This window comes from Eublepharis macularius, chromosome 2 (assembly GCF_028583425.1).
Source record: "Eublepharis macularius isolate TG4126 chromosome 2, MPM_Emac_v1.0, whole genome shotgun sequence".
In the NCBI taxonomy this organism is placed as follows: Eukaryota; Metazoa; Chordata; class Lepidosauria; order Squamata; family Eublepharidae; genus Eublepharis; species Eublepharis macularius.
This window is the reverse complement of record NC_072791.1, coordinates 146,982,974-147,008,911: the sequence shown is the minus strand read 5'-3', so window position 1 is coordinate 147,008,911 and position 25,938 is coordinate 146,982,974. Positions and strand designations below refer to the sequence as shown.

The 25,938-nt window shown below is 44.1% G+C and overlaps 1 protein-coding gene across 1 annotated transcript in view; it reads left to right on the top strand.

The window, feature by feature from the left end:
- The first annotated feature begins 8,094 nt into the window (after positions 1-8,094).
- Positions 8,095-25,938, top strand: part of TMEM132A (transmembrane protein 132A) — a 31,190-nt gene continuing 13,346 nt past the window's right edge. Inside the window, exons 1-3 of the mRNA XM_054972733.1 lie at positions 8,095-8,176; positions 22,525-22,739; positions 22,825-23,043. Coding sequence (XP_054828708.1) covers positions 8,107-8,176; positions 22,525-22,739; positions 22,825-23,043 — 504 coding nt within the window. The 5' untranslated portion in view covers positions 8,095-8,106. The remainder of the gene's footprint in view (positions 8,177-22,524; positions 22,740-22,824; positions 23,044-25,938) is intronic.

Below are 25,938 nucleotides of genomic sequence, written 5' to 3'. Positions count from 1 at the left end.
AGTGCAACCACTTAACCACTGTGCTATAGCAGCTCTTAACAGCCTTCCACGTAGGGTTGCCAGTCCCCTGCTGGGAGTGGGGAATCCCCTGCTCTCACCTTCCACCTCCTTCCCCTGCTTACCTGGCCAGTAGGAGAAAAGGCAGGGGAACGTGCCTCCCAGGGTACACTCCCATGTGGCACAATAAACCAATTTTGGCCCAAATTGGGCCAGATTCAGACCGAATCGGGCTGCTGCTGAGGGCAGGAGCACTCTGGGGCTGCCCCTGTTTTCCAATATTGGAAAACAGGGGCAGCTGCGTGCTCCCACTTCTATGCCCCCCCCATGCTTCCTCTCAACTGCTCCAAATGGGCAATACAAGTCAGTCTCTTTCAGCGGAGCATAGCTTAATGTGATCTTTGGGTCACAGCCCAGCAACCTTCATCTGCTGGGAAGGAATAGTTTCTCTAGCCGTGTTACTACAACTCTTTGAACTATGCACTTTGGATTCACTGTCTGGAAAAGAAAACTCCTAGAATCCCATGCCTTTGAGGCCAGGGAGCAGCAAGCAAATTGCTCTCTCAATCTCCATTTGCTGGCACGTTCCCTCTTTGCTGCTGTGCTGGAAGAGATTTTCTGCCTCTGGGTTTCTATCATCTCATTTTTGTGTTCATGGATCAACCTTTGCCTAGTCATTTCTGATTGAATTTATTTTTGATTCAGATTCTCAAAAGCACTGCACTGGTAGTCTCCTGTAAATTTGCATTCTATACCATAAAACTCAATACAGTCAAAAATTCTTTGGCCTGCTGAAATCTGAAGGCTTTGGCTTGCTTAAATCTCTACTAAAAGCCTAGGGACTGTGTGGGATGGCCTTTCCTTATTGTTTTAACTGTGGGAATAGGAATAAGGTCTGCCAGCGTTTAACTGATGAACAAGGAATGAAAGTGGAAGCAGAGGAGCTGCAGTGTGATGCTCTCAGAGGGATAAGGAACCAGAACCTTGTCTGTCTTGACACTGAAAAATGGCCAGATAATAGCTTCCACTGCCTGTTCCTTCACTCCTCTCTCCTTGTATGTGGCTGGCAGAGAGAGAGAAAGCATCTGTTGAAAAATAGCACAAATGCAGATTGTTAATTTAGCATGTGCGCTGTGTGTATCCATACGGTTAATATTCACAAACAAATCACATTTTATGTAAATTATGCTGCCTGAGTTCGTAGGGCTTTGATATGGCAACTGTATTCATTAAATGAGTGAATGGGCTTGCCGTATGGTAGCAGGTGAGCCAGCCAGCAGATTCCAGAATGCTGCAACCACATACTACCACCACCCCTCTGTGTGGTTTGATATGCAAATGAAAGCGGACACAACTCCTTGCAAAACAGAAAACAGTTTATTTTTCCATTTAGATATTGCAAGTCATTTGCCCATCTAGAATTTTGAACAGAAGCTTGCCTCGAAAATTACACTTTTGAAAAATAATTATACTTAGCATTTATAAAGCATATTTCAAGTATTCCAAGTACATTATCTTAGTAATACTTACTGCAACCGTTAAAGCAGGCTAACACTATTATTACCTCCATATAGCAAAGGAGGAAAAGCCCATCTAATGAGTTCAAGGCTAGGGTTGCTAACCTCCAGGTGAGACCAGGCAACCTCCCAGAATTTCCACTGATCTCCAGGCTTGAAGTATCACTTCCCCTGGAGAAAATGGCTCCTTTGGAGGATGAACTCTATAGCATTATACCCTGTTGAGATCCATCCCCAAACCCTGCCCACCCCAGGCTCTAGTCCCAAATCTCCAAGAATTTCCCAGCTTGGAGTTGGCAACCCTAAGACTGAGGTGACATTTGTACCAGGGACTTCCAGCTCACAGCCATAGGCATCTCCACAGTACATGCTCAGGCGACCCAACTGACAGAGGCCTATTAAGAGGGCGATGCATCTCAACTAATATAGAATAACTGAAGAGCTAGAGTAAGTAGGGACTGTGGGAGTCTTGGAGATTTTCCTAATTTCTTGCCTTGATTTTGCTGGTTCAGTACATATGCCACTTGCTCCTTCATGCTTCTATTAATTGAAGCTTAGCATGCACTTTTTGAATTTATGCAACTGTATTATATTGATGCTGGAGCCTGCTTGCAGAGCTGCAGAGCTGCGAGGTCCCCTCCAGAACAGGAGTGCAGCAGCACTTGTTGCTCGGGCTAGCTTTCCTCCTGCTGCCTCTTCCTTTTGCAGAAGGAAGACAGGTGACCTGGCCAGCGGGCCCCGCACTCTCTCTCTGCTGTTAACTACACCCACCCAATGTGTCTAAGGAGCAAGAGACTGCCGGGTTGTTTGCTGTGCTTGGGGGTGCCACTTTGCAAGCCTCACTGTGTACAAAAAGGAACAGATTTTATATCATCAACTGCCTTTTATTTATTTATTTTGAAAAGCAGGGTTGAAGAGTTCCCCAGGAATAGAGCAGTGATTCATTAGCATGTAACTATCCTGGAATGGGGGTGGGGTACATTGTGAAAGAGCCCAAATGAAAGAACAGATTCTGCCCAGCTTACAGACCTTGCACAGGGTCCTGTGAATGCAGACAGCAATGGATTCAGGGAATTTGTCAAACTGGAAGGATGTGGAGAGGGACAGCCGGATCACTGTCTTCCTCCTGCATCTTCCTCAGATGAGCTGGCTAGTCAGCAAGCCCACTTGACTAGGGCTGTTCAGCTGTGCGCCTATTCTGAAGAGGGCCTCTCCATTCCGTTTTAAAAATCTACAGATCAATTAAAATAGTGTCAGCAGACACGGGTTTTAAACCCAAGGAAGCTGTCACTTGTAGCTTGGCCATGTAGGGTTGCCCAGTTTTCCGGGGCTCAAACTGGAGGTTGAGGGAGGTGCAGTGGGGCATGACTGGAGTACTTACCTTATGCATGCTCTGGAGCACTTCTGTGTTACACTGGGAATGACGTCATTCCTGGAGTGAGACAGAAGTGATGGGTTGTGCCAGGGATGATTTGGTAAATTTTTTCCCCAAATCTGGCTCTGGAGGCCAATTTTTACCAAAGTGGCCCCTGGCGCAACCCTATGCTTCTGCATCATGCTGGGAATGACGTCATTCCCAGTGTGACACAGAAGTGCTCTGGAGTATATGGGAGTGCACTGTGGGGTTCCCAGGCCTGTAGCCATGCCTTTTCCCCCTGTCCATAGGGTTGCCAGATGGCTTTCCCCTCCAAACAAGATGGGGGCCCAGGCCCTTATCCTTTTTTCTTTCCTTCGCTCCAGCCCCCAGCATGATGACATCACTTTCATGATGTCATCACTGGAGTGCAAGAGAGTGGGCGGGCTGGGCTGGCCAGCTGCTCCCTAGGCACATTACAGACCAGGCCGGCCTGCTTGTCTGCCAGGACGCACCCCATGTATACCATGTAGTTAGGCCCTGAGCATTGCTGGACTGTTCAAGTTCCATAGCATTCATTTGTTTCAGTTTTCAGTATCTTGAACTGGTATACACCTTATTGTTAAAATTCTTACTGAAACAATATAAGCAATCAAGTCATGTCTGCAGTTTGGTTTCTGTCTGGGCTGTAGCTCCTGAAAAGAGAATGAGGCAACCACCCATCTCCAAAAGATGAGAGGTGAACTCAGTGGGTGCTCTCTCTCTCTGCAATACCTGCCTTTCCATGCATATAGTAATTATGCTGGTTGTACTTCTTGCTACACTCAGAGGTACATTTTTCTCATTTTCTGACACCAAGCAAGCTGAAGCTTGTACTTTGGCTGTGAACACCTGGAGCAGATGATAATCCAAGAGGTAGGTGATTATGGTACCTGAGGGTTCCTGGCAGGCTGCGATGCAGCCCCTCTGCAGCACAACAGAGATAACATATTCTGTACGTCCCTTAGTGCTGGAATCCATGGAAAGCTCCTCTGTGGCTTTTTATCTATGTTGATCTGTTTACCTCTCATTATTATCTTACCTGGAGTTGCTAATTTTTGATTTAGAAAAAATGGCAGCATAGAGTACCTTTGCCTTGAGGGAAATAAGGGTTTCATTTTAAAAGAACCTTAGAACAAGTAACTGAGCATGTGCAGAATGCCTTCCTTTGATGAAGAAAACCAGCATCTGTCTCAACACCATCCTTAAAAAGAGGGTATAAAAAGTAGGAAAATATATCAAATGCAACCCAGACCGCCTTCAAATGCAATTCCCAGTGAGGCAAAATATCTGTTCCACAGGATTTATATTGAAGGTAGAATTTTCATCAAGTGCAGCTTCTCCCATCATTCACAATGCCACAATGGTTGTATAAATTGAACATGGCAGAACTGATAATCCCAGAGGTATACTGATCCCCTTTACATGTGATGGCTAATAGAAATACAAGAGCCATTTTTACTAAGCCGATAGCAAATTGGACATGAAAGAGCTGGATTCCCAGTTTAGCTATAGATTCATTGAATGGCCTTGGGAAAAATACTGTTATCTAGGTTTTCAGAACAAAAGATCCAGAGCTGAAGTCTGCTCTGGAAATCCTTTCCTTTTAAACTTCTTCACCTTTCGCTACTAGGATTGGTGACAGAGAAGTATTTTACACAAGCTCTAAATTATTTTCATTAATTATTACTTCATATGTTCCAGGACTCAGTTCTGGTATTGAAAGCAGATTCCAAGACTGAACCTTGGTGAAGTCCAGCACAAGGACAGGCTTGATTATCAGTCAGTCCTACTTCCTCTTTTACAAGCAAGGAATTCTTGAAGGATGGGCATGTTGCTTTCCATCCTGAGTCCTTTGGAAGGAGGAGGATTCTAAATGTAAACAACCAGGACATAAACATGGCAGCTAAACTAGTATTTTAGTAGACAGAGGGTGATGAAATATGAAAGATAAACATTTTCTTTAGCTCGAGAGAGAATTTAATTTGGGTTTATTTGGCGTGACACCTTAATTCTATTTAGGTATGTATTTCCATTTTTTTAAAAATTGTGGATCAGTGCTAATTTAAGGCACATGGAAAGCGTACCTGATCTATCATCTCGTACTAAGAATGTATTGTAATTAACATAGCTTAAAAATTATACATGTTAAGGATGAGTGAATTTCTCTGCTTCAGTTTTGCTACATTGGAAAAGGTACATGCATTGTCCTTCTCTTTCTCAAAGTTGTTCCCTATCTGTACCGCAGATCCTCTTCAATTTTTGTGGCACTTGAATAAATGTATTATGTCATAAACTTCTGTGGACAAGAGTCCAGTCTTCTAGGTATTCAGGATCTATTCTTCTGATTGTACCTAGAGCACTTCCTTGAAGTCGCTTTTGCCATTCCAGTGCTCAGAGCTGGCTGAACCATAGAAGCAAACTCAGCAATTGTTTGGGTTGTCAAAATTCAGGGATGCTTCCCTCAGCTGGGCAATGGAGAGATTTGCACTGTTAGGAAAGCCCTGCTGAAGCAACTTATTGGCTGATTCATGTTCCAGGTAATGTGATCAAGAACATACAGATCTCCTACGGCTACCCATGGTATTTGTAAACAATAAAAGTGTCCTCATCTTCTTGTTCATGCCATGTGCTATTTTTATGAGGCTCTGCTCCCTCTGCGGGGGAGGGGACAAAATTTTAATTCACCATGGGCCATAAAAAAACTTGGTCTGACCCTGTCTATGTTAATCACTGCAACAGAGATGCAAAAATAACAGTAGCGCCAATCCCTGCACTGCTTGGTATCTTGAAGCATATTTGCCCCCACGTCCTGTTCACAGCTGTCATTGCTGGAAGAATCAGCTATCTGGAAGCAACTTCACAGTGAAAATAATTTAACAATAACAATGCATTTTGGATCCCATGCCACTTTGAATATTTGAGGTCAGATCTAATCAAATTCAAATGAAGATTTTTGAGTTGGCATTTGTCTGCTTAAATTTGTATTTGACTAGGCCGAAGGAAAATGCTCTTACTTCCAGTGGTCTTGGCCCATTAGATTGGTAGCCTTCTGTTAGAGATCAGAGACTCCACATAAGCAACTGAAATGCTTCCAGCTAATGTGGACTTGGAATTCCTGTTGTAGATTCTATGCTGTTATTTCATATAACATTAAAAACTAAACAAAGTATTGAACAAGGTCAACAAGAGAATTATTTTAAATAAGAATTGTGTTGAAGCTAGAATGTGAACACTAATTAAACATCCCACATAAGAATAGATACAAAGCTCTGCAGCTTTGCCTTGGTGTCTGCACTGCTCCATGAACACTGTGCTCCTCACATGCAGCCTAGCTGCTGCAAAAAGGCCTTCTTCCAACTCAGTCCAGCCTAGAAGATGCCCCCCTACCTTGACTCAGCTGATCTGGCCACCAGATCCACACCACAGTCATACTGAGACTAGACTTCTGTAATAGGTCTCCTCTCTAAATCAACCTGGAGACTCCAGTTGCTGCAAAACATTGCATCTCAATTGTTCGCAAGAGCTAGGTGGAGCATGCATATTATTTCCATTCTGCAGTCACCCCATTGGCTGTCCATTTAGTTACCTGGACCAATTGAAGATATTGGCTATCACATAACAAAGCCCTTTGTGGCTTTGGCTCATCATACCTGCAGGTCCACCTCTCTCTCTATGCTCTAACACAGCAGTTTCACTCATCTGAACAGGGCCTTCTACAGGTGCCACCTTGCAAATGAACAAAATCAAACAACTGCCTGTACACACACTTTCTCTGTTGTGGCCCCCACCTTATGGAATGGCCTGCCTCATGAGGTAAGGAGAGCTCCCACTCTCTTCTGGCTTTCCACAAACTGTGCAAAACTGAACTATTCAGAAGGGTTTTTTTACACAGGTAATAGGGCTGTACTGTAAGAAAATGATTCAGAAAGATGCTTTGGTAAAGATATGGACGGTAGACCATACTACTGTGCACTGTCAGTTGCTGTAATAATACCCCTACTAACTAATTTCTGCATCATTCAACATGTCATGTTAAATTGCTTGCGCTTTGCAGTTTTTTGCTTGCTTTTCATTTTTTTCTGCAATTGCAAACCCCATTGCATTGTTTATTGGGTGTCCCAACCATATGTAATGTCCCTTGAGTCTCAGAGAGAAAGACGGACTGGAGGACTATAAATAACATAAATAAATAACAATGCCAGTGTACGCCAAATCGAATCCATATCTCTGCAATGGGGCTTAGTCCCAGGAAAGTGCATTTAGGATCTCGCTGTTAATACTTAGCTTGCGAAATCCATAACACCATGTATTTCTCAGAATTGTTACCTGCAAAAGAAAATGAAAACCTCATACAATAACAAAGCTTAAAGAACGACTATCAGGATATGTTAATGTGTGGTAATAGAGCTCTTGACTCTCTTGACAATGACCCTTTCTTGGATAATAACCGGTTTTAAATAGGCGAGCTTTATAATTTTTAAAAGAAAAAGTAAAGCTCGCGAGCACTTCTCTATGAGATAATCTGAACTTGCACGAGGAAATAGCGCTCCGGGGCCACTATTTAATCACCCCTACGGTGGGTACCAAAAGGGTGGATAATGTGTGTTGACCACCCGGCAGTCAGGAGAGCTCGCGGGTGCCTCCCTTCTTCCTGCTCTTCTCAGGTAGCTTGGATGACTTTCTTTTATTTCCTCCTCCCACTTCTTATCCCCCTCTTTTTGCTCTGCCTTCTCCGGCTCCCTTTGCCGTCCCTGGCACGTTCAGCTTCTCTCTCTCCCCTCTTCTTGTTCCCCTTTCTCTCGCCCGCCCCCCTTGGCCCCGCCTTGGTCCTAGATTGATTCCTGCCTCTCTCGTTGTTCCTGACCCGAGGCGGCGCGGCTAGCCGGGCAGTGGGTCTCCCGGAGTGCCAAGCGGCGTTTTAGGACCCAGCGAGGCGGCGGGCAGGCGGGCGCTGATCCCATGTGCACCGGTCCCCTCCCCCTGCCTGCCTCTCTCTATTGTCTGAGCAGCCCGGCGGCGGGCCGGCAAGGGATGCACTGCTGGGCAGCGCACGGGCGGCAGCGCCGATCGCTCGCCTGAGTTTCGTGGCTGCAGCCAGACCGGGTCTGGGTGGACATGCGCCCCGCAGCCCGGCGCAGGGGGATCTGAGCGAAGGTGGAGCCCCAGTCGCCGGCAGGGCGCATTGGCTCCGGGAGAATGGGATCCCGTGGCGCTGCTCCCTGGCTCCTGCTGGCCCTCGCGGCTGTCGTCCTGCACGCTCCTGGAGGTGAGTGCGGGTTTATTTGGTCAGGGACGGTCGTAGGGGAGGCGACGTCCGTTCTTAGCTCAGAAAACCGGATCTGCTGGTCCTTCCTGGTGCTTTGTTCCAAGGGGATCAACTCACAGGGGCATCTCAGGAATCTGTAACACCAACACCAACACCACCCGGCCGCTGTGACTTTTAAGTGTCACCCCCAACCAGGATTGGAAAACTGCGGGGCCCGGTAATGCCTTTTCTTCTGATCTCCATGGAAACGCTGAACATCTCCGTACGTCGAGGTGGGGGTGGAGGCGGTGGAGTGAACGCACCGGGACCCTTTTCCTCTGCGCCCCCTCTCGCACCCAGACACGGTGCTCGTGAGCAGTGCTGCTCCCGTGGTCCTTTTCCGAAACAGCGATGCTCCCCCATCCCCCCCCAGGGACTTCCCCACAGGCAATTTTATGTGGGTATGGTTAGGACGCTGTATCTGCCTCTCTTATCTGAAGCCGAATGGTGTCCTGCTCCTGCCCTGCTTAATCCCTTCAGCTCTCACACACCCCTTTATGCTTGAGCTTTGCTGTTGCTACTGGATGTGTGCTTAGAGCCTACCTGCTGCTGGAGCAGGGGGGCAACCGTGTCCTCCAGGACTTAGCTGGCAATGCAAATGAAGCTTCCTGGGTCTGTTGCTGCTATAAGTCAATTCGCTTTGGGAAGTCCCCTCCCCCTCCCAACAGGGCAAGATTAATTCCTGTCATATATCTCCCTCCAACTCCCCCCCCCCCAACACACACATTAAGGAGGGCAGGCTGCTTGCAAATGACAGGGGCCATAGAACTAACACACTTCCCTTGGGAAACTTAAGGTCTGAAGAAGGGCGCTCTGACTCTTGAAAGCTTACACTCTGAAAATCTTGTTGGTCTCTAAGGTGCCACTGGACCCAAATCCTGCTGACTCCTGGGAATCCTGCTGGGAAACTTAAGCTAATAAAACTGAGCCTTCAGCTCAGTCTTGCCTTCTTTGCCTGTTCTGATTAATATTCCTGTAATATTCCACCTTGTTCTCCAGTCCCTGTCCTGTACACACTGTAAAGTTCCTTTCCTGCTGTGGAGGGTTGTGATCATTTCTGTGTGCTCTGAGTCTACTGCTGTTCTCTGGTAATTATGAGTTACAGTGAAAACATACCAGAATATTTTCTGCTGTTTTTAAACCCCTCACAGAGTGTATCCTTGACCTATCGCTGCTATAGTTGTTAGCAGCACTTTATCTATCTTTGTTCATGAGAGTGTCACCGTTTCTTAACTAGAGAGGAGCTCAAATCACAGCAGTGTTAAGTCATATGTACAGCCCTTTGCCAACAACTTTCCCACTTCTGTTACATATTTCTGTAAGAGAGAAGGCCCGCAGTCTCTGTGCCCATAAACACTACTGGAGCTGTAATATGAGTACATTTGGTTGTAGTATCCTGGTTTAATTTTTTTTGTGGTGTTTGTGGCCAGACAAGAGTTTCTTGCAATATTATTTTGCTCCATGAGTTCCGTTCACAAGCTTTGCTTCATTGATAGTGAGTGTCTTGAGTAAAGGACTCTTACAAGCTCAGAGTACCACCAGGTCCATTTTCACAGTGATGAATAAATCCTTCTGGTAATATTCATTAAAGGGGAGTACTTGGAGATACTAGGAAAGGGTAGAAATGCCCAAATCTTATAGGGTTTACCGTTTTTGTTGAGAAGCGGACTTCCTTGCTTTTGATGTGGTAGTAGCAGTGGTAGGAGACTCCCTAGATATAGTTGTAGCAGTGGTGGCTGTTTTAATGGAGACTCCCTAGAGAAAAGTTGGGTTCCAAGTTGACTTAAAAGAGAAAGAGGTTCTTATGGCAAAATCAGAGACTAATATGGGAATATGAAGGGAGTGTGGGGTGGAAGACTTTCTCAGGGATGTTTGGTGGGGAGGGGTATAGGTAGGTCTATCATAATAGAATGTAGAGATCGGAGGCCTATATTTGGATCCAGGCTATCAAGCTGATGAGCTGGAAATTAATGGGAAAATAGTAATTAGAAGAGAAGGGAGCAGAGGTGACAGAGGTCATGCCCCAGGGGAGGGAGAACTTAAAGAACCCACTTGTTCCCTCCCTTCTCTCATACTGGGAGCTGAAGGGGCTGGGAGTGATGTCATGGTATCTCTCAACCATCTGCTCTTTCATCAGGGGGAACTCTGTAACCCAGAAGTGCAAAAAAGGAGCCTAGCAGGATGCTGCATCATTTAATGGCCTCATGAGGGTCAGTAGTTGTTTGTTGCTGCTCTGCATACACATACAACAGAGGGGAGCAGACTGTGAAAGAACTCCCTTTCTGTAGGCTGTATCATGGCTCTGGCAGAGAGAGCTCACCTGTGTCAGTGCACCTGGGGTCCTTATCCACCTGGTCTAAGTCCAGGATGGGATTGTCCAGTGATCTCTGTTTAGTTGATCCATTATTTTCTTTAGTCAGAAATATCTATATTTAAGGCAGCTTGCCTCAGCAGTTTAAAAAAGATGTATTTGTGTTTTGAGGAGGGGAGAATCTGGGATTTGAGAACATAACAATCAAGTATACTAGCAAAAATGCCACTTTTGGAAGTGAAGGGATTTTAAAAAGCACCCTGGTATATTTGAAGAAGAAAAAAGTCCAACAAAACCAAACTGCATTTGTTTCTTAGAAAAGTTCTCCTTCCCTTCAGACAGTCTTCGACAGGATTTGGCTGTCTGCCTTGTTCTTTTAGCCCCTTCAAGCTGTGTTTGCTTGCCCGAGGGAAACCAGTATATGCTGCAGAGTTCCTTTGTGCTTGTGTAACATGCACTTAATGCAAGTGGGCACAATAATGTTTTGGTAGGGCCCCTTCTAATTTCCTCAGATGGAATATTACGCGCACAATATTAGCCACCTCTTGCAAAAGGATTTGACTGGCCAGTCGGGCTGAAACCTACCAGCTCTCTGGATTAAGTTTCCTGTGTTCAACTTAATTGCTTTACTGGAATCTGAAGGCTGTATTAGATGATACGCTGGAAATCCATGATAGGATCTCCTGTTGCTTTTAGATTCTTCCTCTCAGGGACTTTTGGTGGAATAGTGGGAAACATACTAGTGCATTTATAATTTCCCTGCTGGGGCAAATCGCAGTGTTGTGGATAGGAGCCTCCCACCAGGGCTGTGGCCCCAGTTAAATCGTCCTTTCCAAGGCAGAAAAAATGTGCCCATTGTGGTGCATGCCGTGGTTACATCTAGATTACATTATTGCTGTACACTCTATATGGGGCTGCCCTCGAAAATTGTTTGGAAACTTAAATTGGTACAGAATGCTGCAGTCAGGATGTTGTCTGGAGTGGTTTGTAGGGACCACCGTACCCAATCTGTTTCCTGGTACAGTTCAAAGTGCTGATATTAACCTTTAATGCCCTGTGTGGCTTGGGACTAGCCTACCTGAAGGACCATCTACTCCCTTACAAACCTACACAGCTGCTACAATCAGCTTCCAAGGTCCTGCTTCAGTTGACTCTGCCTTCTGATACTAGGTAGATAGCAGTCTTGGAGAGGGCCTTCTTAGTTGTAGCACTGAAAATCTAGAGTTCTTTTCCCAAAGAGACCCACCTCTCCCCTTCTGTTGAGGTCTTCTACCAGTTGGTGAAGGGTTTTTTTTAAATGTCTGGCATTCCCTCAGTGACCCCTCCTTCCTGGCCTGTGTTTTAATATCTGTTTTTATGTATTTGTATTTTATTATATTGTACATGTATTGTTTTAATGCTGTGGTTTTGTTTGATGTTAATGGTTTGTAAAATGTGTTTCCATGATATATGTTTTTAAACTGTTAGCTGTTTTGGTGGGCCAGATCAGGATAAACAGTGGGAAATATATTGTGTAAATAAATAAATACTTATACATAAAATTGTACTGTGCTGGTGCACTGTTAGTGTTGGCAGTTCCTTTACATGATGTGCTCTTTGAAGAAAGGTTCCTGTAGTAGATCACCAAGCTTCACTGGATTCACTGTGTTGGATTTGGACTAGAGAGAACTAGGTTAAATCTCTGTTCAGGTACAAAGCGTCAGCTGCTAAGGTGGCCAGACAGAGTAGAGTACTCCAAGTCACACCAAAGGTCCAAGTAGCCAGAGAGTCAGAAGCAGACAACCAGTCTATAGGACGTGGAAAAGACAATGTTGGTGGTCAGGCCAAAAGTCATGATCCAAAGGAAGCAATTCAAGGTTTAGCAGGAGTATAGTCAGTGTCAGATATGGAGTCAGAATCTATAGAGGCCAATGTAAAGGCAAGACAAAAGGTTCAGGCAAGGTTCTGATACCAGGATCCAATGGAATCTCTTCACACTATTGAAGGGAACAGATGTATGCAGAAAGCACCCCTCAGTTAGCCAATCACAGCATTTCTCATTGAACCTCTCTGGCCTCTAGTCAGAGGGTGGTTCCTCTGCTGAACATCTTGAGAGTGACTTTGTGAGGTAGAAGAGATTGGATCCATAGTTCCACCTGCATTCTGGCAGCTCTGATAGCAGGCAGAACAAAGCTTTGGAGTTTCTGACACAGAGTTCTGAATTCAAGTTCCATGGTGTCTGACAGGCTCAGGAGCTTACTACATATCACTGTCTCAGTTTAATGTGACTTACAGGGTTGTTGTGTGAAAGTCATGTGGGATACCCTGCTTCTTATAGGAAAGATAGGATCTAAATGTGGTAGATAAATAATTGGCAGGGTGTTTTTGGGAGGTCTCCTCAGTATGGTAGAAAAAGGGGAGAACAGATATAACCCACTACCTTTGGACTAGCCCAGTATGGCAGTATATGGTGTTACAGCATATTGGTCCATTTTTTAGGGTTTGGCAAACTCCTCAGCAGCCAAAGCAACCATGTTTGAGCTGTTTCCAAAGATATTGATAGGCATCTCGAACCTCTATCAATTTGCTTCTGGAAAGCTTCTTTAGCATAGGTATAGTTATTTTTGAAGAGCTTCTAAAAAGAGCAACACAAAACTCAGGGCACTAGCCTTAGAAAGATTCCTATAGCTAATATACAGAATGCTGTTCCCCTGCCCCACTGGATCTCTTTGAATACCTTCCCAAGTGACATTCTGCTGCACATAATCATACACCCTCTTCCCCCCTCAGGCTTCTTCAGTGCTAGAAACATGCTGCATTTTTCCAGATAGATAACTCAATAAAACTCAAATTAGATCTCAGTTAATTAGCAACATTATTATCATTTTTAGGATTTGTTTGAAAGCTGGAGAAATCCCAAGTCAAAGCTAAACTCCGAAGTCTTGTTGAATATTATCGCCCCCCCCAAATGATTGCAAAAAAACCCCTATAACCTTCCTCTCCCTCCGTTATTCATTTGACAGCATTAAAATGGCTGCTCTGAAAAACCTCAGTTCCTAGGTGGAACTGAGGTGCTGAGAGAAATATTAACAAAACTAAACAAAGCATATTGGCAAGCAGATCATAAGTGCAAGTAAGAACAGTGGATGTCATTGAAATTATATTAGTTTATTCTGCCAGACATGTTGGCTGCAAAAATCTGAAAATAACCTGCCGTTGCCATTTATCTTTTTTTTTTTAATGAACAGGGTTTTTTCAGCCTTGAAGCAAATATGACAAGTTAACACAAAATGTAACAGGAATATCTTTTTGTTAGTTCTAAAATTGTGGTTATTACTCAGCATTTCAAAAATAAAGGGCAAAGTGAATCTGTGGTGTTCCATCTCTGGAGCAGCAGTCTTTTGAAATAAGACATCCATTGTGTTTAATTGAGCTTTAGTGTGGAATAAAGAACATCTCTTAAAATAATGTCTATCCCCAGTGTCTGCTGTTACCTGCTTAATTAATGCTGACATATCTTTTACCACTTTCAAAGTGCTGTTCTTCATAAGGAAAACCTCTTTCTAACACCACTGTAGAGGATATAGTTTCTTTCAGAAGTCTGACCTGATCTTGGCTTATTAATTCCATGGAGAGCCATTGAAAGGAAGATTTTTTTGCTGACTGTCAGTTCTTTGGTGATGGGCAACCATGGATGTGTGGTCTAAAGAGTTAAATAGTCTGACTGGAAATCCATTTCTTTCTTAGCTACTTGGCTTTTCATTCTCTTTTTTCTCATCTCATGTGTTGTGTTCATACTGATTCTCTAGGTACCCAGAGAATGCAGGGGAAGATGAGGCTTGAATTTCTGATGGAAAAAAAGCAGAAATGCAAACTCATTGGATTTTTTATATACAATGTGAATGTCACAAATGCAATATTGCTTGCTCCAGGGATTCAAAATAATTGGTGTATTTTAAAAAAGGATACGTTTTTGTCTTTTTAAAATCCCGTTTACTTGTATTTGTCTTGTGCTTTTCCTATAATGTATTCAAATTCTTCATAATGAGGGAAGTTTTTTCTTTTCAAGTGTCAGTGAAGATAGCATGGCATCAACAACTAGGGATTTAAATTCAGTCATTGGTAGTGCAACCTATTGGGCAGTTCTCTTGTGCCAACTCCACTGAAAAGATAGCAAGAGCTACACAAGAGCATGATTGAATGACCGCACAAACCCCATTTATTGCTAATACACTGAAAATCAGATATTATAGAGATCACTTTCTCTGGAGAAAATGGCTCCTTTGGAGGGTGGACTCTATGGCATTATACCCTGCTAACATCTTTCCCCTCCCCAAACCCTGTCCTCCCAGGCTGCACCCCCCAAATCATCCAGAATTTCCTAACTTGGAATTAGCAGCCCTATTCCAGGGTAAATAATCAGTATGGAGGTGGGGGAAAGTGCCTTCTCAACCCCAAATATGTCAATAATTTTGTCTGTGAGTGTGAGCAAACTCCATCTAATGAGTTATCCCAAATGAAATGTTAATGAGGCACATGATCATTGTACACAGCATGTAGTCTTTATGGCAACTCCTAAGAAACCAGAGGAAAGGAAGAATCCCATCTCTGAGCCATAGTGGGCCACAGTGGAGCTCAGGGATTATTCTTATATAAATGTATTCAAGGTACATGCATGGGTTCCCAGAATTGTCCCATTAGCATGTTCTATAGAAAGGGGTGATAATTGTGACAGGACATATGTTTTGCATTTAGGAGGTCCCAGGTTCAAGCTCTGGTATTACCAGTTTAAAGTAGTGGTGCTTGATTTGGAATATGAGCTTTAAAAATATGGAAAATTTCCCCTTTTCATTCTGATATTTGGAAACTCTGTCAGGCCCAGTGATATCACTAGGAGTACAATGGGGTCCAACTTCTCCCTGTGAGTCATTCATATCATCCCAAACCTGTTACCCACAGGGTCGAACACAGTTGTGTTGTCTGGTGGCAGGGGTCTTCTGTTGTAAAACTCCACTTGGATAAGCTTTAGACAAGCTTTCTTTCCATATTAAGAGGTGCTTTCCGACTGTTTACTGTGACTTGCAGTTAGATACTTTTTATGGAATGCTCAACAACACCCAGTGCTGAATCGTTGCACTCTCAGTAAGAGCCGCAATTTCTGATGACAAACATCCCAGAATCAGGCATCTATTTTGTTCAAAGGTGGAGGCTGTAACTGGGCCAATCTGGGCCCAAAAATATACCAGATGAATGAACACAAGCCAAAGAAGATTTTGGAATGAAAGAGAAAACCAGATGGAGTTATTTATTTGCAGTAAAGGCGAGTTTTGGTGCATCCTGGGTGGGGGGTGGGGTGGGGTACTGGTTTCCTCCTGGATTTGTTTGCTTATTTTAGTATTTTATGAGAAGGCAGGATGCCAGCTCCATCTTGCCTGCGCCTTCTTTACAGCTGCACCGTTGGCAAGAGCCTGTCATGCCCCTAGTTTTTAGTAGCAGCTTGCCAATCTGGATGTTCATGAGAGCAAATAAATGATGTGAGCACACTTTCATCAGGCATTAAGATAGCTTGAAATCTAATCCACAAGGGTTGCTGATAGTAAGAAGCAGTGGGAAGTGAAATTAGGAGGCAAGAGGATGGTCTTATTTCTGGGAGCTATCCAATATATGTCATAAAATCTCAACAGAAATTAAGAACACAGCTAAGGTATCCACAGTCTCAAAAAGTAACCTAAACTATACATTTCATGTCATCATATACAGACTGAAGTCTGTAGCCATAATATACTGTGGAGTGCAGCTACCTGTGTATTAGAGCCTGATTTTTCCAAATGGGTGAGATGCTCAGATCTGCTCAGATGTGACATGAAATACTATAGTGGAATGAAAGAATCTTGGTCTCATTGAGAAATCTTGGATTCATTTTAAAAATTAGGTGGCCTTTCTGTGTGAATGGCCACTCAAGCATAAAGCCATCCTTAGACAGATCTTGGCAGGGGGTAGACTGTCAGCTGCAGGCTATGAATCTGTCTGATCCCATAAGAAAAAGTAGGTTGGTTTATATCTAGCTGCCAAATGTTGTGCATCTCACATTGCTACTCATGCATTTTCTGGTTCTGTAAATATCAATGGGACCATGGTATACATTTTACACTGAGGTAACCAGTTCCTCATGAACACAGAGTTTAAGAGCCTCTTCAAACAGTTTTTGTTGAAAACATTATACTGCTCAAGCAGCAGACTTCTATCATATATGGTGCAGTCACCCTTGTGTCCAAGCTTGTTGGTTGCGAATTGCAGGACTCACCTTTAAAATAGCTGATATAAACGAATCCAAGATTTCTCAATGAGACCAAGATTCTTTCATTCCACTATGGCTCAGCTTGTATTAATTTTACTTTTTGAATTATTTGGTAGGTGGCTTTCAAGGGTCTACTAGACTGTTGCTGCAAAATCTTGTAAGTGCTACAGAAATCATACTAACACATCATTGGAAAGCTACATTAACTTCAGTGTTTATGGGAAGGTTCGCTTCAGTGGTTACTGCTGAGATTAATAAATTGTCAAATAAAAGGCATTACAGGAATGACTTGTGCTTAGGAAATTAGCTAAAAATGTTCATATATCCCACATGGAACATTCAATAAATTACTGAAAAGACATAGGACTGATACTGAGACCCTATGCTGCTTTCAGCAGAGCCTTCCCCTGGAAGAACACACTTCTAGTGATTTATTTAGATATCTACTAAACCCAGTGGGAACCCAGAGCAGCTTCCAACATTGGTTTCCCCTCCTCCGTTTTGTCCTCACAACAATCCTGTGAATTAGGTTACTGACTGGCCCAAGGTCACTCAGTGAACTTCCATGGCAGAGTGGGAATTTGAACCTAGGTCTTCCAGGTCCTAGTCTGACACTCGAGTGACTACCCTACAATATGCCCACCGGTGGAACATTCTTCTTGCACTGAAGGAGAGTTCCTAGCGCAAGAGGAAAGTGCCTCCATTCGCAGAATGGAATCAAAAGCTCCCCCCACTCTCCTCTCAAATTAATTAGCACAATAACATTATGTTTAAAATTGTATTTTCACTTTAATGCTAGTAGTGATCCCTGTGTAATGGAGTGTGACTTGGGAATTGCTTTGCTTCAGGGAACCATTTGCTGTCTTTTTCTTTTTTATAAAAATCACAAGGCCTTCAGAACTCAATGAAAAAAGTTCAGGAAATGGTATTATGTTCCTGAAGGGGGGATGAAGAGGTAGCCTTGGTATATTTGTCATCTATTAAAACAGGGTGACAGGAGTGTTCCTGCCCTTAACTGATATATAGTAGACCCTTGCCATTCATGGGAATCCATTCCCAAGAACACAGTGAATGGCAAAATCTGCCATTCCCAATAGCAAAAGAAAAAAAGAAAGTAAAGATGTAATTATTATGATGATGGCATGGTAGCGGTAAAAACAGGCTGGAGACAGTGTCACATGATCAAATTGCAGAACACAAATATGTGAAATCATGACTCACGAATCCACAAACCTCCAGGATATGCTGTGGTTTTTATGGAGAATATTTCCATGTTGCCTCTTTAGAGTCCTGCTTGAGGTTGCTTAAATTAAAAACCATGGTATAAAAAACAAGCTTTTAGACATAAGTAACAAAAAACACCTGTCCATAAAACAAAATAGACCATTAAAAACTGATGATAAAACCTCTCATTAAAAAACTGGGTAAAAAGATGTACTTCAACCTGGTGCTTGAAAGAAAGTAAAGTGGGTGCCAGGCAAACCTCAAAGGGGAGAGCATTCTAAAGAAGTGGTTCCACCACAGATAATGCCCTGTCTCTAGTTTTTACCAGCATTACCTCTGAAGGGGGAACAGAGAGCAAGGTTTGAGAGGCAGATCTTACCTGGTGGGCTGCCTAATATGGAAGTACAAATAATATAGTATACAAATAGTATACTAACAATACAGAACACAAGCACTATGCGTTTAGAGGCAAAGAAATAATAAAAGTTGGGAACCTGCAAGGACTTGTAGGGAGGCATCTAGGGCTGTCCCGGCAGAACAGGGGTCGTGTATGTTCCGTCTTTGCATGTGTGCACTTTGCACTGGACGGATTGGGCCCCAAACAGACCCAATCAGCCCCATGCAAAGTGCAGGAGTGCTCCTGATGCAGTGCGATAACATCACTCCTGCGAGAGACATCATCACACCACCCTGGGAATGTGCCCTGATGGCCTGTTCTCCCACCTTTCTTCCCCACCGGTCAGGTGAGTGGTGGCAGGGGGGTGGAGGGTGGGAGCACGGGATCCCCTGCCCCCACCAGGGGAATGACAGCCTTAGGGACATCTCATTTTCCCTTCCCCCAATATTCTTTCCCTTTCCTGGAAGCCCGTGTAACGTGTTCCCTTTTCCTCCTTCCTCACTTCTTCTTGCTCACCTGCTAACCAGCTTGTATCTAACCCTTCTTGAGTTTTCTTTACTCTCCCCTTGGCATTCACTCCCTGGGAAAACTGTGGCGTTGTGCGGTGCTGGCCATAGGGTTGGGCCCAGTTGCATAGTGGAGAACCAGCAAGGATTTGCAGGGGGCACCTCACTTTCAGTGTATCTCCCTACACTATTTCTTGTTTTCCTTCTCCTGGCAGCCCCCATATCCTTAACTTCCTTTGCTTCCTTCTCCTTCCCACTCATCAAGCAACCTACCATTTATCTACCCCCAGCTTCAGTGATATTTATTTACTTCATTTGTACCCCTCCTTTCTCCACAATGGTGACCCAAAGCAGCTTACATTATTCTCCTCTCCTCCATTTTATCCTCACAAAAACCCTGTGAGGTAAATTAGGCTGAGAAGGTGTAACCTGCACAAGGTCACCCAGTGAGCTTCCAGAGCAGAGTGGTGTTTTGAACCTCAAATTCCCAGATTCTAGTCTGAAACTCTAACCACTACATCACACTGGTTTTCATGGGATGGCTGTTGTTGAACAGTAGCAAGCAACTGAACCTGGGTGAGTCATGCAATTAGGGTAGTACCAAGTAGAGATGGGCACAAACAGCAATACGAACAAAAAAAAGCTAGGAACAGCCCAATCCGCTGTTCACGAGCAAGCTGTTCGTGAGGCCCCGTTCCCAGCGAACATGTGTTCGTTCCAAGCCCTCTTCGTGGCGTTCGTCAGCCGTTCGTAAAGCCAGACAGTCTGGTGCCTTTCAATCAATTCCCCTGGCAACATACGCATGGACTGTCTGAACTCCTTCTGGCTTTCCTTCTGGATTGTAACCCCTCAAAGTAGCTTCCAGCGGACAGTTTTTTCCGCTGTGAAAAGAAAATGACAGGAAAGCGAGGGACCCATTGATCATATCTTTCCCAGGGTCCAATCTCTCTAAAACTTGAGGAGTCTTCAGAGAACAGTGAGAACTATGTCCCCTGCAAATTTGGTGGGTATTGGACATTGGGAAGGTCAGTTTGTCACCCCTCAAAGTAGCTTCCAGTGGACAGTCCAGTTTTTGCCACTGTAAACAGAAAATGACATGAAAGGGGGAGACCCATGGATCATTCCTGGGGTGCAATCTCTCTGAAACTTGGGGGGTCTTCAGAGGACAGTGAGGACTATGTTCCCTGCAAATTTGGTAGGTATTAGACATTGGGAAGGTCAGTTTGTAACTCCTCAATTAGCTTCCAGCAGACAGTCCAGTTTTTGCCACTGTGAAGAGAGCATGTCATGAAAGGGGGAGACCCATGGACTCTCCTTTCCCCAGCTCAAGTTCAGCTAAGTCCCAAGGGGGCAGTTCTGGCTCCCACGAATCTCCATCTACAAACATGTTCGTGAACATGTCATGTCCATCAATGTTTGTGAATCCCTGTTCGTGGGTTAGTGGAACATCGTGTTCATTTTTTTTTCCTGTTCGTGCCCATCTCTAGTACCAAGTTGCCTGGTGGATGTTGCTGGGCTTGGCTCCAGTGAATCCTCCTTCAAAGACCAAAACAACCCTGGAAAGAGCCGTATCTCCTCCCTCTGCCCTTTACTGATAGAAATCAAGGCTTAAAGGCTGAAAATACTGGTTTTTTTGCCTAGCAATGACCACTAACAATGCAGTCCCAAACAATTAAACTCTTCTAAGCCCATTGACATCAATGAAATTAGAAAGGTATAACTCTGTTTAGGATTACACTGTAAGGATCTTACCTTAAAGGCTGAGGACCGTAGTTTAGGCCAATGGTTACCAAAGTGGGCCGTACAACCCCCTGATGTGGAATTACCTAAGGGGTGCACTAAAATGCAAGGGGTTGACATGGGGATGCTGGAGATAGGCCTTTCCAAGTGTGTTTTTTGCTTATTTACATTGACCAGCCTAGAGAAAAACACCTTCCTCACCAAGTTTCTGCCTTTGCATGATACTGAAATCTGGTGGAAACCAGACAGTGACATAGTTACTAAATGTGGTATCTAAGATTCTTGCTAAATGACTATCAGACTTTGAAAAGCTGGCGTCAGTGTATCAAGTTTCAACAATTTCATAAAGTTAATTAAACTAAAAGGTTTTAATTGGATTTTGAATAAATGTGCAATTAATTGTTACTGTTTTGAATTTTGTTGTTATTATCTTCCTTAGAGGGTCATGCAAACCGCTACTCTGAATAATACTTTTTATAGAGTAGGGTAGGGTAGGGGGCACCAGGGATGAGTTTCTGGAACCAAGGGCCGGTGGTCTGAAAAATGTTTGGAACCATTGCTTTAGACCATGGGTGGATAGATTTCATGCTCAGAAGATCTACTGCTTTGCCTGTGTTCTGGGATTCAACATCCTAGAAGGTGGGGGCATTCTTGAGCTGTATGCATGCAGGCAACTATAATTTCACATCTGAGAGGTTTTCTGTACTTTTTTTTTATCAGTTCTGCTCCATACGGCTTCAGTTAATCCCCTGATTTCCGCACACATTTTTTGCCTTTAGTTTTTGCTTCTTTTAGTTTTTTTGTTTCCTATTTTTTTCCTGTTTCTTTTGAGACCACTTTTACTCAGATTTTTTTCTGGAAGCTGATTTTGAGCAGGTTTTTTCCTCATGTGAATTTTTCTTTTGATTCTGTTTGTCCTGCCCACTTCCACCCACCTCCAACCCACTTTTTGATTATTGGACATTCATCATTGTCAAAACATTCTTTCCCCATCTTAATTTCCCCACTCCTGTTTTTGTTTTTGATATTTCTTAATCGTCAATTTCATATCAATATATTGTTGTAATAATAGATGCAACAGGTTCTCTGAATTCCCAGCTTTCCCAGATATGCCTTTCCCCTTATATCTCCACAAGGGAAGGGGCTAGATGCTTTAAAAAAAAAAAGAACGCAGGGAATTCAGAGAACCTGCTGTACCTATTATTACAACAGTAGGTTAACATATTGATATTAAACTGACATTTTTTTTAAAAAAAATGGAAAAGCCCTAGTAGCCTGGGGAGGACAGAGAGGGGAGTGGCCATCTCTGGTCCCAGAAAAAGCAGTTTGAAAAGTACATCGCTGCTGCTGCTCTGGGTTCCATCCAAACAGAAGTCAGTTTGCCCTATCTGTGTCATCTTCTTTCTCCTGCCTCTGGCACCATGAAAATGGAATCATCCAGGTGATGTCAGAAATCATGTGAGGAAGCTGCAAGCATTCTGTGAGTGGGACGGTATTTTCAAGATGTGCGGAAACGGCCATACACAGAGATTCATTGCTTCTTTTCCTCTTGTTCCATGTCGATTAAAACTTGGTAGGCCTTTCAGGGCCGAATACATTTCCTTTGGGGGTTAGTTCTGATCCATGGATCATAAGTTGGCCATCTCTGATCTAAGGCAGGAGGCTAGACTCCATGAAGTATGGCTTTAATATGTGACACTAACAAAACTACTCTGCTGATAGACAAATACTGCCTTAGCTTCCCTTTTCCCTTTAGCTGAACATGGAGCATTTGAGGGGGGACATACTCTTGTGTATATATCAAGTATGGGAGAGGTTATATACCTAATGTTAATAGATGATTCTCCTTTGCAGTGAACTGTGAATCTGACCCTCCTGATGTTGTGTACCTGCCTGCTGAGCTAAAGGTGCTAAATGGTGCAGATCATTTCCGTCTTCAGCGTACAAATCATTACCTTCCAGGAAATGCCTCTCTCAGCTCTCACTCAGAGACATTCCTTTTCCTTCACCATCATCTTGCAGCAAAACCCACTATCCACGCCACCTATCTGCCTTTCACTGCCCAACAGGTAAGTACTTTGTCCAGCTGTGAGGAGGAAACTCTTCAGTATGTAAGGAATGGATCATAATCTTCATGCCTTTCTCTCTTCCCAGGCAGTACCAGCTGACAGCTCCCAAGTCCAAGATGTCTCTGCTGCCTGGGATGTCCGTGCTGTATCTATTGAAGGCACAGTGTCTCCTTACGAACCATACACCAGGGTCCTCTTCCATCTGCAGGGGCAGGATTGGATGTCAAAACAGCGGGCCCTGCCATGTGTCACTCTGCATGTCTTCTACCATGCAGAGGCAGTTCACAGAGCTTGCCTCCTCCAGGTTGGTGCTGCCTGCATAAATATCTGTTCTGTTTGTGAAGCAGTGAGATAGCTGCCACTAAGAAGCCCCTGGAGTCCAGTTAGGGCATAAAAGGGTTGTAAGTTTTGGAACAGTTTATGATGAGTAAATCAGGATTCTACAGAACAGGATTAAAGTGCTGAATGGCAAAATGGAAGGTGGAATGCACTTATGGCTGATTCTTTTGCCCACAGGATCTGGTATGCAGGAATATTATGCGTGATTCCATTCTTTGGAAGTTTTAAAGTAGAGGATGGATGAACACCCATCTGGCATTGTTTAAGAACCTCTCCTGCTCCAAGTGACACATGACATTGTTTTTTTCAGTTCTGTAACTCTAGGGCAGGGAATGCATCCATTCAACAAGATGTCTCCGTTTAATGGCTATATAAAAGAATGAGTGTCAAAAGGGGCAGCTTGTCATGTCATAGATTTTAAGACGTGAGAAAAGTTGCACATCCAGAATTCTGTGTTATTCATTAAAGGTAGTGATCCTTGTATTCTTTTGGATGGTTATTTCTACTGCATGAAAACAGCTCTTTTTAATATAGACAGTGCTGGAAAACATATTTTTAAATTAAAAATTAACTGTTTTCTGGATTTTTCAGCTGTCTGCAGGTAAAACATGTTTCTGTTTTCAAAATATGTTGGGTTTTTATATGTCTCATAGGCAAAACTGAATATACTCTCTGAGACTATTTCCATTTGGAACACAAATTAAAACATTTAGTAATTTCTCAGGAAGAAAGTCAAAATGTTAGTCCACTCTTGGCTGGAGGTATATGAGTTTCATTGTGGTGAAGTGCATGAATTCCACTTTTGAACTTTACCTGTAAGTGCAGAAATTAAATGCACAATTAATTCTGCCCATCAGGGTTCTGAGAAGTTGTCCACCAGTATGTGAGTTTGTATGGGAAAGGATACTTATCCATTATATGCTCTGTGGATGGTGGGGAAAGTTACATTTGACATAAGCTGCCTTTTGAAGTATTTGGGTGATTCTTTAAGTAAATCCTTTGTTACTGTACCTGATGAAGGGAGCTTTGACTCTCGAAAGCTCATACCCTGGAAATCTAGTTTTTCTTTAAGGTGCTACTGGACCCAAACCTTGCTCTTCTACTACAAAGCAACATGGCTATCTACTAGGGTTGCTAGGTCCCTATACCTTGCTGTTGGGAGAGGGGGAGACCTGGTACTTACCTCCTGACTTGTTCATGCTTCTTTTCACGCATGCTTTGTGTGAACATGTTCCCAGTGCTTGTGCAATGATGACACTTCTGGGAAGTGACATCATCACACCAGCCACGGGCGTGTTCCCATGCTTTCCGCAGGGCAAATCCAGCCCATTTGGGGCCAAAATTGGCACCAGCGAAGCATAGGAGCATGCCCATAGCCAACACAATGGCATCACTTCAGAAAGTGTGCGCTTTCCTGAGTTGCCTACCAGTGGTGGACAATCTCCATGGGACTTGCCACATCCTGCTGATCACCAGTGATCAGTGGGCAACGGGGCAAACCTCTGGGAGATTGCCTGTCACTGGTGGGCAACTGGGAAGCCTATTATTTACCTGAAACTTGGTTTCAGGGTTGCCAGCTCCAGGTTGGGAAATTCCTGGAGCTTTTGGGAGGGTGGAGCCCGGAGAAGATGGGTTTGGAAACAGGACGGACTTCAAAGGGGTATAATGCCATTGAATCCACTCTCCAAAGCAGCCATTTTCTCCAGGAGAGCTAGTCTCTGTTACCTGGAAAGCAGTTGTAATTCTTGGAGATCTCCAGCCACCACCTAGAGGTTGGCAACCCTAGCCTTGAGGCCCTAACTTCAACAGCTCCAGCAGCCATCTCAACAGTGACAACCTCCTTTCTTTCTCCCATACACCACCAGGAGACAGGTGGACTCTCTTCCAGGCATTAACTCTTTGTTAACTTTATTAACTCTTTTTAGCATACTGCTGAAGTCATAGGGTTTTAGTACACAGTTTATAAAGGGCTATAAAATTTCACTGGTTCAAAGTGATTTCCTTGTAGCTAGGGTTGCCATGTCTCCTTACCCTCCCAGTGCAAGGGGAGGGGGGCGGGAACGGGGATCCAGCACTCACCTTTTGCAGTTCCTCACACACGCACTCCCAGAGCTGCATGATGATGTCACTTCCAGGAGTGACGTCGTCATCACGGTCATGACCCCATTCCCTGGGGCCTTTTCCCCCTGCCGGCCAGTTGAGTGGTGGCGGGGGCAAAGGCTGGGAGGTTGGGGATCCTCCACCCCAGCCAGGGGATTGGCAGCCCTGCTTGTAGGTAGAGTTGCCAAGCTCATCTTTAAGCCCAGATGGGGCCTGGAGATCTCCCAGAATTACAACTTATCTCCAGATAGGGTTGTCGACCAGGTTGGGAAATTCCTGGAGATATGGGGCTGGAGCCTAGGGAGGGTGAGGATTAGGGAGGGAAGGGATCTCAGTGGGGTATAACACCATAGAGTCTACCTACCATTTTCTCCAGGCAAGCTGACCTCTGTAGTCTGGAGATAAGTTGTTATTTCTGGAGATCTCCAGACCCCATCTGGAGAGAGGCAACCCTATCTCCAGATGACTGAGATCAGTTTCTCTGGAGAAATGGCTGCTTTGGAGAGTGAACCTTATGGCATTATACCCCACTGATGTCCCGCTCCGTAAAAATCCCCACCCTCCCTACACTTCACCTCCAAATCCCAGCAATTTCCCAACCCAGAGTTGACAACCCTATGTGTAGCCCATTGATTTATTTAGGTATGGTGTAGCAATTATAGCACCAGGCCAAGATCTGGGTAATCCAGGCTCAAATCCCTGCTCTACCCTGGAAGCTTGCTGGGCAAACTTGGGTCAGTCACACACCTTTAGCTTAAGT